At 45.6% G+C, this 13,366-nt stretch overlaps 1 protein-coding gene across 1 annotated transcript; it reads right to left on the reverse strand.

The window, feature by feature from the left end:
• Positions 1-349: 349 nt before the first annotated feature.
• Positions 350-9,637, reverse strand: Hinfp (histone H4 transcription factor). The gene is made up of 11 exons (XM_051197229.1): positions 9,492-9,637; positions 7,125-7,299; positions 6,655-6,662; positions 4,695-4,985; positions 4,349-4,460; positions 4,023-4,175; positions 3,486-3,563; positions 3,281-3,401; positions 3,055-3,193; positions 2,855-2,979; positions 350-1,760 (listed from the first exon to the last, which is right to left on the reverse strand). Exons 2-11 carry the CDS (start codon positions 7,288-7,290, stop codon positions 1,349-1,351), a joined length of 1,605 nt encoding a protein of 534 aa, XP_051053186.1. The 5' UTR covers positions 7,291-7,299; positions 9,492-9,637; the 3' UTR covers positions 350-1,348.
• Positions 9,638-13,366: the final 3,729 nt, after the last annotated feature.

Consider the following 13,366-nt stretch of genomic DNA (forward strand, 5'->3'; position numbering starts at 1 on the left):
ACACAATTTTTTGTTTGTTTAAGACATGGTTTCTCTGTGTAGCCCTGGCTATCCTGAACTCACTCTGTAGACCAAGCTGGCCTTGAACTCAGAGATCCTCCTCCAACTGCCTTCTGAGTGCAAGGATTAAAGGATGTGCCATCATGCCCAGCTAAGTTTAACCTAAAAAAAAAAAAGTTATTTTGAGTAGTTTCAACTTTATTGCTCTTGCAAAAACTCGGATTCGGTTCCTAGTGCCTACATGGTAGTTCATGGCTGTCTGTAACTTCATGGGCAAGACTATGGTACACTTACATTTGTGTAGACAAAATACTCATACACATAAAATAAATGAACATACATGTATAAATACATAAGAATTTTTTTTTATCCAATGAAAATAGATCTACTCTCTAGGAAAATGTATAGACACAATTTTCTAGCTTGACTCCTGGCCCTTGAGAACTTGGCATTCTCTGGATCACCACCCAACCCACCTCTCCATCAGATTCCTTTGCAGTCCCAGAACCCCAACCTGCCCTAGAGGTACAGAGTTCTAATTAGGGCTGATGATGCGGTCCTGGTGTTGTTCATATCCATTCTGTAACACTGCTCATAGTCACTCATAGACAAGTACTTGGGGCCTCTTTCCACAAAGCTGGTAGATGCTCAAGAAGCAATGGATTTACTCCAGTAAATGTGTACATGACAGCTAAACCACCCTGGTCACTAAAGGGGTAAGCCTAATGATTCAGCTCTACTTCTAGACAGTTATATCTCTGTTACCTAGTTAAATTGCCACCAAACTTGAGAAATAAGAGCCCAAGTAGTCGTAGTCTTTTATTACCAAAAAAAAAGAAAAAACAAAAAAAAAAAAACTGTCATACATACACAGTGTCTCCAATCCTATCCCTGAAGATAACCACAAGTGTTCCTGGAATGTAAAAGGAAACCTTGAGAGAAATGGCACCTGGTTCTCAATACTTATAGAGAGGAGACAGCTCTCATAAGGAACAGCCAATCATCCCTGGGCCATTGGACCCCTAAAAACAGGAATGGGTATAGACTACACATTTACTCAGTCTAGCATGCCAAGGGAGTATACTTAAACTTGGTAACAGCTCCTCTATTGAGAACATTCATGTAGGATTTCTTCAATGAATCCAACTCCTCAGGTTCCCCACAAAGAACAGTACTGGGGGGAGGGGGTACTCAGAGTCTATAGACTGATGCCACCTGAGTCAGAGGGGAACATACTGTTCTCAGCACCGCTTCTAAAGGCATCCAAAAACAAAGGCTGCCCACCAGGGGCACCCCTACCTGTCTGGCTCAAACTATAAGATCTGGAGGAGTGGTCAGCTTTGCAGCCTCATACCATCCGGGCCTCTGGCTTCTCAGGCATTCCTTGAAGCTTTTCCATCTCTCTCGAGGATAGTTCAGAGACTGGTGGGGGCTCTCCTGGGGCTTCAGATAGCACATAGTAGACCATTTCTCGCTGGCCTTGGCTGACTGTCTGGTTGACCATATGGATGGCAGAACTGGGGTTGTCCTGAGAAGCTGAGGTGGCTGTTCCCTCAACCCTATCTTCCTCTTCCACCTCTTCCTCAGGTCCTGCCCCCCCCAGCACTGTTTCTAGAACGATGCCCTGCAGGCTGCTTTCACTCAGTGCCGCTCCTGGATCTGATCCTTCTTGTAGCTGCTGTAGTAGCTGCTGTGTCAGCTCCACACTCTCATAGCGAACCAGCTGCAGTCGCATGTAGCCATCTTCATGCTCCTTGTACCTGGAGAAGGCAGCAAACCAGTAGAGGATGAAGAAATGGCCTGGATACAGAGGGTGAAGATACACATTTTCTAGCTGGAAGACAACTTAGGACTGTGACAGGACAGTAGCTTTCTCTTTCCTTTTTTTTTTTTTTTTTTTTGGGGGGGGGTGGTGGTGGTTGTTGTTTGTTTGTTTTTTGAGACAGGGTTTCTCTGTATAAAAGCCCTGGCTGTCCTGGAACTCACTTTGTAGGCCAGGCTGGCCTTGAACTCACCTTCCCCTGCCTCCCGAGTGCTGGGATTAAAGGTGTGTGCCACCACCCACCTCAGGACTGAGGACTCAAAACTGAAAAATGAATGAAGAAGCCCAACCCAGCAGAGACTGATGTTGGCTCTGTAAGAGGCCGGAGTGTCAACGTTTATGAAAAGGCCATGGAGCTGAAAGGCAGGACCCTTCACCTTTACTTCTTGCTCTGGCTGCTGGACTTTTGGCATTACTTGTTGAATCTGAAGCCGAGCTTCATTTAAAAAAAAAAAAAAAAAAAATCACAGCCTTGCAGGGGGGCACACACCTGTAATCTCACTGGAGGCAGAAATAGGAGGATTTCTATGAGTACAAGGCCAGCTTGATCTCCATAGCAAGCTTTAGGCCAGCCAGGACTATACAGAGATCCTGTCTCAAAAACAAACAAGAGACAGGCATGGTAGCACACACCTTTAATTCCAGAACCAAAGAGACAGAGGTAGGCAGATCTCAGTGAATTCAAGGCCATCCTGGTCTACAAGAACAAAAACTAATAAAACACTAAACAACCTTTGCTTTACCACTATTTTTAAGTTTGTACATAGATGGTGGCATGAAAGTACCATAAAATTCAAAGTTTTTTTTTTTCCTTGTTAAAAAGTCTGTCATATGGCTTAGAGTGTAAAATGCTTGTCATGCATGCCTGATGACCTGAGTTCAATATCTGGAATCCACACGACAGAGGAGAAACAACTCCACAAGTTGTGTCCCAACCTATATAGGACTGTCGGCACCACCACCCCATATGCACACAGTAGTAAACAAACACAAGGGAAGTATATAAGCCCATGGGGAAAGATTTATATATACCGAAAACGAGGGTGTCCTGATGGCCACTTGAACTGGTGCTTCTTGCGAAGGTGCACAGTGAGGTTGTTGCCACGTGTGAAGCATTTGTCACAGACATGACATTTGTACCTTGGCTCTGAGTCTCCCTGATGAGGAATGGAGAAGGAAATGAGGTCAGCTCTTCACTCACACTCCTGGGAGCCCTGCCCATCAGCACTTACTTCATGCACTTTACGGTGATGGGACTTGACAGAGCTGAGAGACCGAGCTCTGAAGCTGCAGTTCTCGAAATCACACCTGTAGGCTGACTCCTTGCTGTGGGTGTCCAGGTGCTTCCGGAGGTCAATCAGATTCTTGCAACTGCCAGGAGACATTAGGAGGGGCTGAAGAGCACAGGGAACCCTGAAACTTGATGAGCCCTGTATTTTGAACCCTGGGTTCCCTTACCTGTAGTCACAACAGTCACATTTAAAGGGCCGGTCATCACTGTGTCGAAATCGCATGTGATTCCGGAGGGAGGAAGGCAGTGGGCAAGTCATGTCACACAAAGGGCATTTATAGTGATTCACTGCGGAACAGAGAAGAAGCTATAATCTGTGGACTCACAGGACCTCGAAAGGAGGGCAGGGAGGCTTGGGTGCAGGCCACTCACCATGATTCCGCATGTGGTCACGCAGCAGCCTCTCTGTGGCAAATCTCTTAGAACAGTGAGAGCACTGGAAACGCTGCTCTGGGGTGACGTGGGCAGAACAAAGGGTGAATGGAGAGAACATCGAAGGGCAGAGGACAGGGGAACCATCCCAGACAGAAGGGAGCCACCCAAGGAACAAAGGGAAGCTACGGACAGGATTTGGAGTCCAGACCTGAGTTAGAAGCCCAGCTTTACCACTTACTAGCTGTATGATCTCAGGTAAGTGATTTAACCTCTCTGAGCCTCAGTTTCCTCATCTGTAAAAAGGGGAATAAGAAGCCTACCTCATGGGGCTGCTGTGAAGATTCCTGAGATAACTGATACCACAAACAGCAAGTGCTAAACAATGTCTAAAAGAAGTCTAGGAATGCCTGATCCCAAAAGGAGAAGAGAGCCAGGGTACAGATCTCTTCAGCAGCCACCTCCCCTGGGAATACATTCTCATCTTCACTTTAAATAGGATAGCCCACACTCTCCCTCTTCTCTCCAAATGCTTACGATCCAGTGAGGTCTGGCGACGGATGTGATCTAAGAACTTGGTGTTGTTGGCAAACATGCCCCCACAAGTGGGACAGGCCACTACCTTCTCCTGGGTGTGGCTGCGGAGGTGTTCTCGAAGCTTACACCGGTCCTTGAAGGTACAGGTACAGCCTGGGAAGAAAGATTTGATCACATTCCATCCCTGAATCCCCTTCCCCAACTTGGCTCTGCTACCCCTGAGTTTCTACAGCCAGTAGCCTGCTTTGTCTTGCAGGACTGGTCCCATCCCTAGTTCCTCTAGACCCGTAACACCTCCAGAGGCCAGAACAGGCGGGTGGCCCTACCTTTCCAGCCACACAGCACCACATGGTTGTCCTTGCTGACAGCTTGGTATTCACAGCACAGGCTGTGCGCATCCACGTGCCGATAGAACCACTCAGGATTGTCGAAGGTACTCTGTGCCAGGGCAACTTGGGGTGAGGACTGACGGTTGTTGGAGGACTCTTACCCATGCCAAAGGGGACTTCTTATTCTCCCCCATTAACTTGTGGGGATGGGAATTTTAAGATAAAGGAATACAGGAGTAGAGGGGGTAAACAAGGAGTCTGAGAAACATAAGGTAACCCAGAAAGATCTTGACTCCAGATCCCCAGCTTCCTTCCACCCCTTTTTCTGGCACTGTCAGCTGACCTCACAATGTTCCCACAGACACAGGAAATGGTCGGGGATGTCAGGAATGACGTTCCGGCTCTGGAAGTCCAGGATGCAGGGACTGAGGTCAGCTTGGCTCTGCAAGGCTTGCAGCCCCCACTGTTTCAGCTTGGTGTGGTAGCAGTGGAAATAGACATGGCGGATGAGGTCAGCAGAACTGTCCAGAGAGCAAAAGCCACACTCCTGCCACAAACAGGGAAATTCTTCCTCTGCAGAAAGGGGTTGAGAAGGAATGGTCTGATACTTTCCAAGGTTCAGTTTACTTTCCATCTTAGACATTAAGCAAGACCCTGACCAAGTTACCAGTCCATTCAGTATGTAACAGTGTTTAATGACTTTCATCTGAATCAGGTATCATGGAGTCCCAGTCCTTTTAAGTAAACAAATCTACAAAACTGCAACTAGTGGCAAGGGATATGGGGTAGTGTATGTGGCAGCAGATAAGTGTTATGGAACTAGGTACACTGGCTTTGATCTATAATACCAGCACTCAAAAGGTTAGACTGGTCAACTGCCATGATTTTGAGGTCAAGCAGGGCTAGAGAGTAAGACCCTGTCACAAATGAAGTGTTAAACAGAAGTAGCGATGTTGACTGAAATTAGAAAGAGTTCCTGCATTAAGAGTGAATGTAAAAGAGAGGTTAAGAGCAAAATATAAGACCCAGGGACTCAGAGATGCAGAAAGAACAAGTTAGGGTAACCCTTAGCAAATGTACAATCTGTGCTCGGTTTCTCACGGCCCCTGAGAAAGAGGACCTCCCAACACTGGTTTTCCAGTTTTCTTTTTGCTTCTAATCAGCTTTTTCAAAGACAGGCCCATTATTTATTTCAACCCTCTTCCTGTCTCTCCAGCACCTCTAAGCACCATTCTCAATGTTCAATGGGAGCTTGCTTACTTTGAAACACCAAAACTTCAGAAAGTAAAACCATCCTTAATTTCGTTTCTGTGTATTATCTGACTTTGGAAACAGGTTTGGTATATATCTATAATAATCCCAGAATCTTAGCAGGATCAGGACTTCAAGTTCAGCCTTAGCTACATAACAAGTTTAAGGTCAGTCAGGGCTACATGAGACTACCAAAGGAAAGGAAAAAGAGTAAATAGAACAGAGGAACATTTTTGAGTATACTGAATAAAGCTGTTTAATTATTCTCTTAGCTATGATGTGCAGTTATGACATAAATGTGCTCCCAAGCCTGTGTGGTGGCTCATGCTAGTAATCCCAGCCTTTGGGAGGCTAAAGCAGGAGGACTTTGGTGGGTATGAAACTAGTCTGGATTACTGAGATGTGTCTCAAAAGTAAATGGGAAGGAGATGGCTCAAGTGTTAAGAGTACTTGGTGCTCTTGCCGAGGACCTGGGTTTGGTTCCCACATGACGGCTTATAACCATCTATAACTTCAGTTCAAGGGAATTCAACATCCTCTTTTGACCTCTGCAGGCACCAGGCATACTCATGGTATACATACACACATTCAAGCAAAACATTGAGACATGTAAAACAAAATAAATTAACAAAAAAATGTAAATAATTAAGTTAACAAAAAGGGAAAGGCAGATGGTAGTAGTCCATGCCTTTAATCCCAGAACTGGGGAAGCAGAGGCAGGCAGATCATGAGTTAGAGGCCAGCCTGGTCTAGAGAGCAAGTTACAGCACAGCTGAGGCTATCCAAAGAAACCCTGTCTCAAAAGGAAAGACAGGGGAGGCTGGGCATGGTGACACATACCTTTAATCCCAGTACTTGGGAGGCGCAAGCAGTGAGACACCTTCAACTTCAATACTAATATCTCTATGAATTCAAGGCAAGCATGCGCTATATAGTGAATTTCACACCAGCCAAGAATACAGTGAGTCCCTGTCTCAAAAAAACGGGGACAGGGGACAGCAAGATGGCTCAGCAGGTAAAGGCACTTACTGCCAAACCTATCTGAGTTTGACCCTGAGAGCTCACATGGAAGAAAGATGAACTCCCACAAGTTGTCCTCTGACCTCTACACATATGCCATGGTGTGCTCACCAGTTACACGCACATTAAAAAATAAACGAAACACCCCTCACACCCCCCCCAAAAGGATGTTTTAGCAGGTCAAGAAGCTAGTGTCCAGCCTGATGACATGAACCGGCAATAGTGGAAGAAAAGAACTGGCTCCTCCAAGTTGTTCTGTGATGTCCACTCTTGATCTAAGGCATGCATGTGTCCACAAACACATATACACACAAAAATACAAATGGCTTCTAATGGTAATCATTCTTTACATCCTTGTGAACTGAATTCTCTAGAAATGACTTCACAATGCTTTTATGAATGAAGAAGGCATAATTGAGAATATAAACCACTGTTTCCCCAGCTGTCCTCTCTTTAGAAGTGGGATCCCCAGCTGCACTTGAGTTCTTCCCTGCTCCCTTACCAAGTGGGTCATCCTCCTCTTCCCTGGTGCCATGCATATGCTGTTGCAGGTGCTGAGTGACATGCTCGAAGAACTCCTCCATGGCTGAACACACAAAGGAGCAGGACCCCCATTCACACTGGAGCCCCAGGTTCTCTTTCCGAGGAACTTTTCCCGGGGGCGACATGGCCTTTATCTTAGAGGAAGGGGAAGAAATCCAGAGCTGTAAGACTGCACTCCAGTGCTACTGGGGACAAAGAAATGGACAGGCAGCCTGCTGAGAGTCAGCAAGGATTCTTCAGTGCTGATTGGCTTCCTGAGAAAAGACAATACACTACACTGAGTATGTGACAAACACTAAGCTAAACACTTCAACAGACATTTTCTCAAATAGCTTCAGAGCATATTCCTGTGGGAGATAGAACCATGCTCAATTTCAAGGGGAGGCCTACCACCTTACAATCTGTGAGGCCTTGGCAAAAATGGGGTAACAAAACTTTGTTCTCAGTTCATACTTACTATATGTCAAATACAATATTATTTTGTTAGGGCTAGAGAGATGACTCACTGGTTTAGAGCCCTGGAGCTCACCAAGTAGGCTACACTGGCTGACCAGTGAGCTCCAAACATAGTGTACTTCCCAAAGATAGGATTATAGGCATTCACTGACCTTTTTACAAAATGTAGTTTCTATCTTGTACCTCTGGCTGTCTTGAAACTCACTATGTAGGCTGGCCCTGATCTGCCTGCCTGTCTCTCAAATACTGGACCTAAATGCCTGTGCTACCACTGTCAGCTACTTAACTTTTTTTTTTTTTCTTTTAATGTGAGCTCTGGAGATCAAACCCAGGGCCTCCTGACATTTGTGAAGCAAGCACTTTACTAACTACCTCTCCAGTCTCATTAAGCATTTTATTTGCATCATGTAATTGGTGACACTACCCTATGAGGAAGGCACTATTTTAAACCTCATTTATGGATAACCTGAAGCTGACAAAGATGAACTAATTTATCCAAGGCCACCTAATGATGGTAGGACAGGTTAGGATGAGCCCAAAGTTCATACAGCCTACAGATAACCCAGAAGCTTTCTAGACTTACTGGATTATGTCATTAAATCTCTTGCCTGACTTTCAATGACCTATAGTCTGGTTTTTTTTTTTTTTTTGGTTTCTGTGTGGCTTTGGAGGCTGTTTTGGAACTAGCTCTTATAGACCAAGCAGGTCTTTAACTCACAGAAATCCACCTGCCTCTGCTTCCCAAGTCCTGGGACTAAAGGCATGCGCCACCACCACCAGACCCAATGCCTGATCCTACAACTCCTTTAATGTTAAAATGAAGATTCCATTGGAATGTAGGAGCCCTATCTGATTATGCTCTATCTTCAGTGTCTACCTTTGCTAAGTATTCTTAAGAATATAATAAATAAGGACTGGAGTGATGGCTCAGCGGTTAAGAGCACTGTTCTTCCAGAAGACCAGGGTTCAATTCCCAGCACCCATAAGGCAGCTTACAACTGTCTGTAACTCTAGTTCCAGGAGATCGGATATCTTCACCCCAATGCACATAAAATAAAGGTTAAATAAATAATTTTAAAAAGGATATAGTAAACATTTGTTAAAGAGAACAAAGTTAAAGGTCCATGAAAAATTTCTAGTAGGGATGTTAAGGCTCAGTGAGCCAGGTGGTGGTGGTCTATGCCTTTAATCTCAGCACTCAGAAGGCAGAGGCAGGCAGATCTCTGTTGAGTTTGAGTCTAACCTGGTCTACAAAGGTTCCAGGCCAGCCAAATCTACACAGAGAAAACAAGTTTTCTTTAAAGAGGGTGGTGGAGTTTGGAATGGTGGTGCTGGTTTTTGAGGCGGTATCTCTTCAGACTTTCAGGCCAGCCAGAGCTACAAAGACTGTCTCAAAAAAGAAAGACCAGGTACTACACATTATGTATACGGGTATGTCTATGTGGTAAAAGGATCAGACAAATGGATGGAGAAGGAAAAGGGAACCAAACTCCTTGGTTTTGCGATCATAAATTACTTAACCCATGTGGGGCTAACACACTTCTAGGGATCAATAAGGGTTGGTTACACGTATCCTTGTTTCTGAGCTGATTGAGGGGGTGAGGGTTGGTACCCGACCCGCAGGATCCCTAGCTAACGTTTCTATCATTTCATCAGCAGTCACAGTAAGAAACCGTCCCTCAACAAGAGAGTACATAGTATCGCTCGGCACCAATGAACTCTGAGCCGTAATCCAGAAAAAGGCCCAGGTTCTAAGCAAGGACTCACAGACGAGGTTCTGACGGCTGAACACAGTAACCAAAACAAAGTGCGCGACGAGGGCGACCAGGACACAAAACGGACCGTAGGCAGGCCCCCGGGGAAGGCTCACCTAGGCGGTGAGGTCGGGGCCAAGCTTCAGAAGATGGCTAGAACTCCGAGGAGAAAGGTGACCGTCCCGGAGCGCCAAGGCGGGAGGGCTTCCCGGAATCCCCGGCGTCAAGCGTGACGCTAACCGGGTCCAACCGCAGCGACCCCTAGGCAGAGAGCTCGGATGCCGAGCGCCGGCTCGGAGGCCTCGCCAAGCCGCTCCAGGACGCCTGGCCTTCCGCAGACTCCAGAGTATCCCTAACCGCCAAGCTACCAGAGCTGCGAGACGGCACTCACCTGCCAGCGCCACCGGGCTGCCCTGCGCCCCACCCACCTCACACCACATAGCCGGAGGCGTTTGAGAGACGGCCAGCGACAGCCAATCGCCGCTTTCGTGTCGGCCGACAGCCAATGGCCGCTGCGCCGGACGGAACCCGTGCGCACCAAAACACGGAAGAGGCGGGAACCGTAGGGGACCGGGCTCTGTGTCACTAGGGGTAGAGTGAGGGACGACCGGACGTGGAAAAACTTAGCGTCGCCCGCAAAGGGGGTGGGGGTGGGGGGCCTGTCTAGGCTGTGTGCAGGCGGGAATTTGTGAAACTTGAATGGCCGCTACTGCGCAGACTCCGTGTCAACCACGTACTGGGCCTGCGCCCATATTTGTCTGCGATGCCTTCCACCTTACTGTTTCTGTATTTAGTCAGCTGGCTGGGTAGTAAATCTACATTGGAGCCCTAGGTTTATCTCGGATCTTCTTGGTCTTCCCTGTTTTGTGTACCCAAGGCGGACCTTGAACTCAAAGAGATCTTCCTGTATTTGCAGTTCAAGCATGGGTATTGAAGGCATAGGCCAACACTTTTGCCCAGTGACCTTAATCTTTGGATCCGTCTGCTCTACCACCAAATGCTGAGATAATAAATTTTGCCACTTCACCACGTTTATGTGCTGCTGGGGGATTCAATCAAGGACTTCTGCTTGCTAGACAAGTGCTCTACCAACAGCCGCACACCCAGCCCTGGATTCTTAAACATATGGTCACTCATTCATTTATCTTCATTCTCATTCTAGACCATGAACGACACTCATTTCAGATTTCCACACTCACTTAAACATCCCACTGCTCTTCCCTATAAGGTATCCTTCACAGAGCTCAGCAAAGTGGTCTTTAACTAAACCAGATGTGATCAAGTCACTACCCTGTGAAAATATTCAAAGGCATTCTATTACCTTCAGTACAAATTTTCCAAACCAAACTCCAACATCTGGGACCTGCCCACAACAAATCCTATCTTGAGTCTTCTACATCATTTCTGCACCTCAGCCACAAATTTGTTTCCCTACCCCAGGGCAGCTTTTACTTCTGAGGATTTGCACTTGTTTTTCTCTGAATGAAAATCTCCCCTTACCCCTCCAATTATGTTAACTGACTTCCTACCCATTCTTGCATTTCCAGTGGTGATGGTTCCTTCTTCAAGAATTGACTCTCCTTATTATGGTATATTTCTGTTTTTATATTCGGTTATCTCCTTATTATGGCTATTATACTTGTGTTGTTTACTACTCTGCATTTTATACAAGTCAGTGAGGAAGAACAGTTGTGTCTATTTCTTCACTTTGATAAACCAGTCAACAGCCACATAGTCCAGAGAGGGAAACTCAATAGGTATTTAAAACTGCAGGGCGTGGTGCCCCATCTCTCTCTCTCCCTTCCTCCCTCCCTCCTCCCTCTCCCCTCACACACACACACACACACACACACACACACACACACACACTTAAAAGTTTTTTAGTTAAACTTTTTTTTTTTTTTTTTTTTTTTTTTTTTTTTTGAGACAGGGTCTCTGTTAAACAGCCCTACAGTCCTGGAACTCATTATGTATACCTTGAACTCACAGAGATCACCTGCCTCTGAGTGCTGAGGTTAAAGGAATGCACCACACCTGGCTAAGATTTATTTATTTAATGTCTATGAGTGTTTGCCTATATGTATTCATGTACACCATGTATGTGCCAAGCTTGTAAAGGCCAAAAGTGGGCATCAGGTCCTTCCTGGAATTGGAGTTTCAGATAGTTGTGAGCTGCCATGTGGGTACTGGGAATCAAACCTGGGTCCTCTGCAAAAGGAATCAGTGCTCTTAAATAGAGCCAATCTCCTCAGTACCATCTCAAAAATTAAAATTTATAAGTGTTTTGCCTAAATGTATGTGTATCATGTGTGACCTGGTACCACAAGAGAGCATCAGATCCCCAGGAACTAGAGTTATGAATGGTTATAAACTAGCATGTAAGTGCTGGTAACTGAGCCTGAGTCCTCTGTAAAAGGAGCAAGTGTTCTTTTTGGCTTAACCTTCTCTTTTAGTCCCACCACTCCTTGTTTTAAGAGTTCTAGAAATAAAGGTGTGTGTCACCACACCCAGTTATTTTTTTCAGCCTTACTTATTTAGAAACTCATGATCCTAGCACTACTTCATAAAATGCTTGCCCTCATCTTAGAGTTATAGCACTGAAAATGGTACTTAGCTGTTTTAGTAGTTCCATGAAGAAAAACTTGTCATAGAGATATGTGAACTCAAATAGTTTTCAGGGCACAAATCTCAGTATTTTTATAGATCTATGTTTCCAGATTTTAATTATCAGGCTGTGGTGAGCTATGCCTTTAATACTAGCACTAGGGTGTGGGGGTGGGTGACAGAGGCAAGCAGGTCTCTGGATCTGAGTTGGGGGCCAGAGAGGTAAACACAGTGAGACCCTGTCTCAACAAAAACATAAATAAATAGCATCCAGATTTAAAGGCTTGCTGCCTAGTATAGCTTACAGTTTACTTTTATCTTTTATCTTTTTTTTTTTTTTTAAACAGGATTCCTGTATAGCCCTGGAACTCACTCTGTAGACCAGGTTTACCTTGAACTCAGCGATCCACCTACCTAAATTAAAACACAGAACTTATCCTTTTTTATCCCCTACCCCCTTTTTAAAGATTTATTTATTATGTACACAGTATTCTGCCTGCATGTGTGCCTCCAGGCCAGAGACCAGAAGAGGGCACCAGATTTCATTACAGATGGTTGTGAGCCACCATGTGGTTGTTGGAACTCAGGCCCTCTGGAAGAGCAGTCAGTGCTCTTAACCTCTGAACCATTTCTGCAGCCCCTCTCCTACTCTACCCCCCTTTTTTTGAGACAAGGTTTCTCTGTGTAGCCCTGGCTGTCCTGGAACTCACTCTGGGAACCAAGCTGACCTCAAATTCAGAAATCTGCTTGCCTCCTGCCTCCCATGTGCTGGGATGCTGGGACTAAAGGTGTGCCCACCACCATCTGGCAACTTTCATCTTTTATTGAGAAGAAACCACAATTTTGGCTGGATTATCTAGACATTTTCTGAAATCTGTTTTCTAAAACTCCACCCACCCATCATCATTTACATTCATTAAAAGCTATGGATTGGGTCAGACCTGAGAATTTATCTTAAATCCTAGCACTAGAGAGGAAAGGGGTCAGTCTGAGCCACAGAGTCCAAGGCCAGTCTGGGTAATTTAGACCCTATCTCTAAAAGGTAAAAAGGGATTTGGGACACAATTAAGTGGAAAAGTTTATGTGTGCTAGTTGGTGGAGGTGCACACCTTTAGTCCCAGTACTTGAGAGGCAGAGGCAGATGGATATCTGTCAGCTCGAAGCCAGCCTGGTTTAGAAAGTAAGTTCCAAGACAGCCAGGACTACACAGAGAAACCCTGCCTCAAAACAAGTTACAGACAAGTATGATGGCACATACTTGTATTCTTAGCACTGGGAAACTCTAAGGCTAGTATAAGGCACATAGCAAAACCCTGTATGGAGTGGGGTGGGGGGAGTCCATGCTGTCTATTCACAAACCCAGTCCAGAGTTAGTTATACAGCAATG

This window comes from Phodopus roborovskii, unplaced genomic scaffold (assembly GCF_943737965.1).
Source record: "Phodopus roborovskii unplaced genomic scaffold, PHOROB, whole genome shotgun sequence".
In the NCBI taxonomy this organism is placed as follows: domain Eukaryota; kingdom Metazoa; phylum Chordata; class Mammalia; order Rodentia; family Cricetidae; genus Phodopus; species Phodopus roborovskii.

Coding starts and splice junctions, on each gene's coding strand:
- Hinfp (XM_051197229.1), bottom strand. CDS start 7,290: ATGTCGCCCCCGGGAAAAGTTCCTCGGAAAGAGAACCTGGGGCTCCAG. Junction 4,461..4,694: donor GTCTGTGGGAACATTGTGAG/GTCAGCTGACAG, acceptor GCCCTGGCACAG/AGTACCTTCGACAATCCTGA. Junction 3,564..4,022: donor TCGCCAGACCTCACTGGATC/GTAAGCATTTGG, acceptor ACGTCACCCCAG/AGCAGCGTTTCCAGTGCTCT.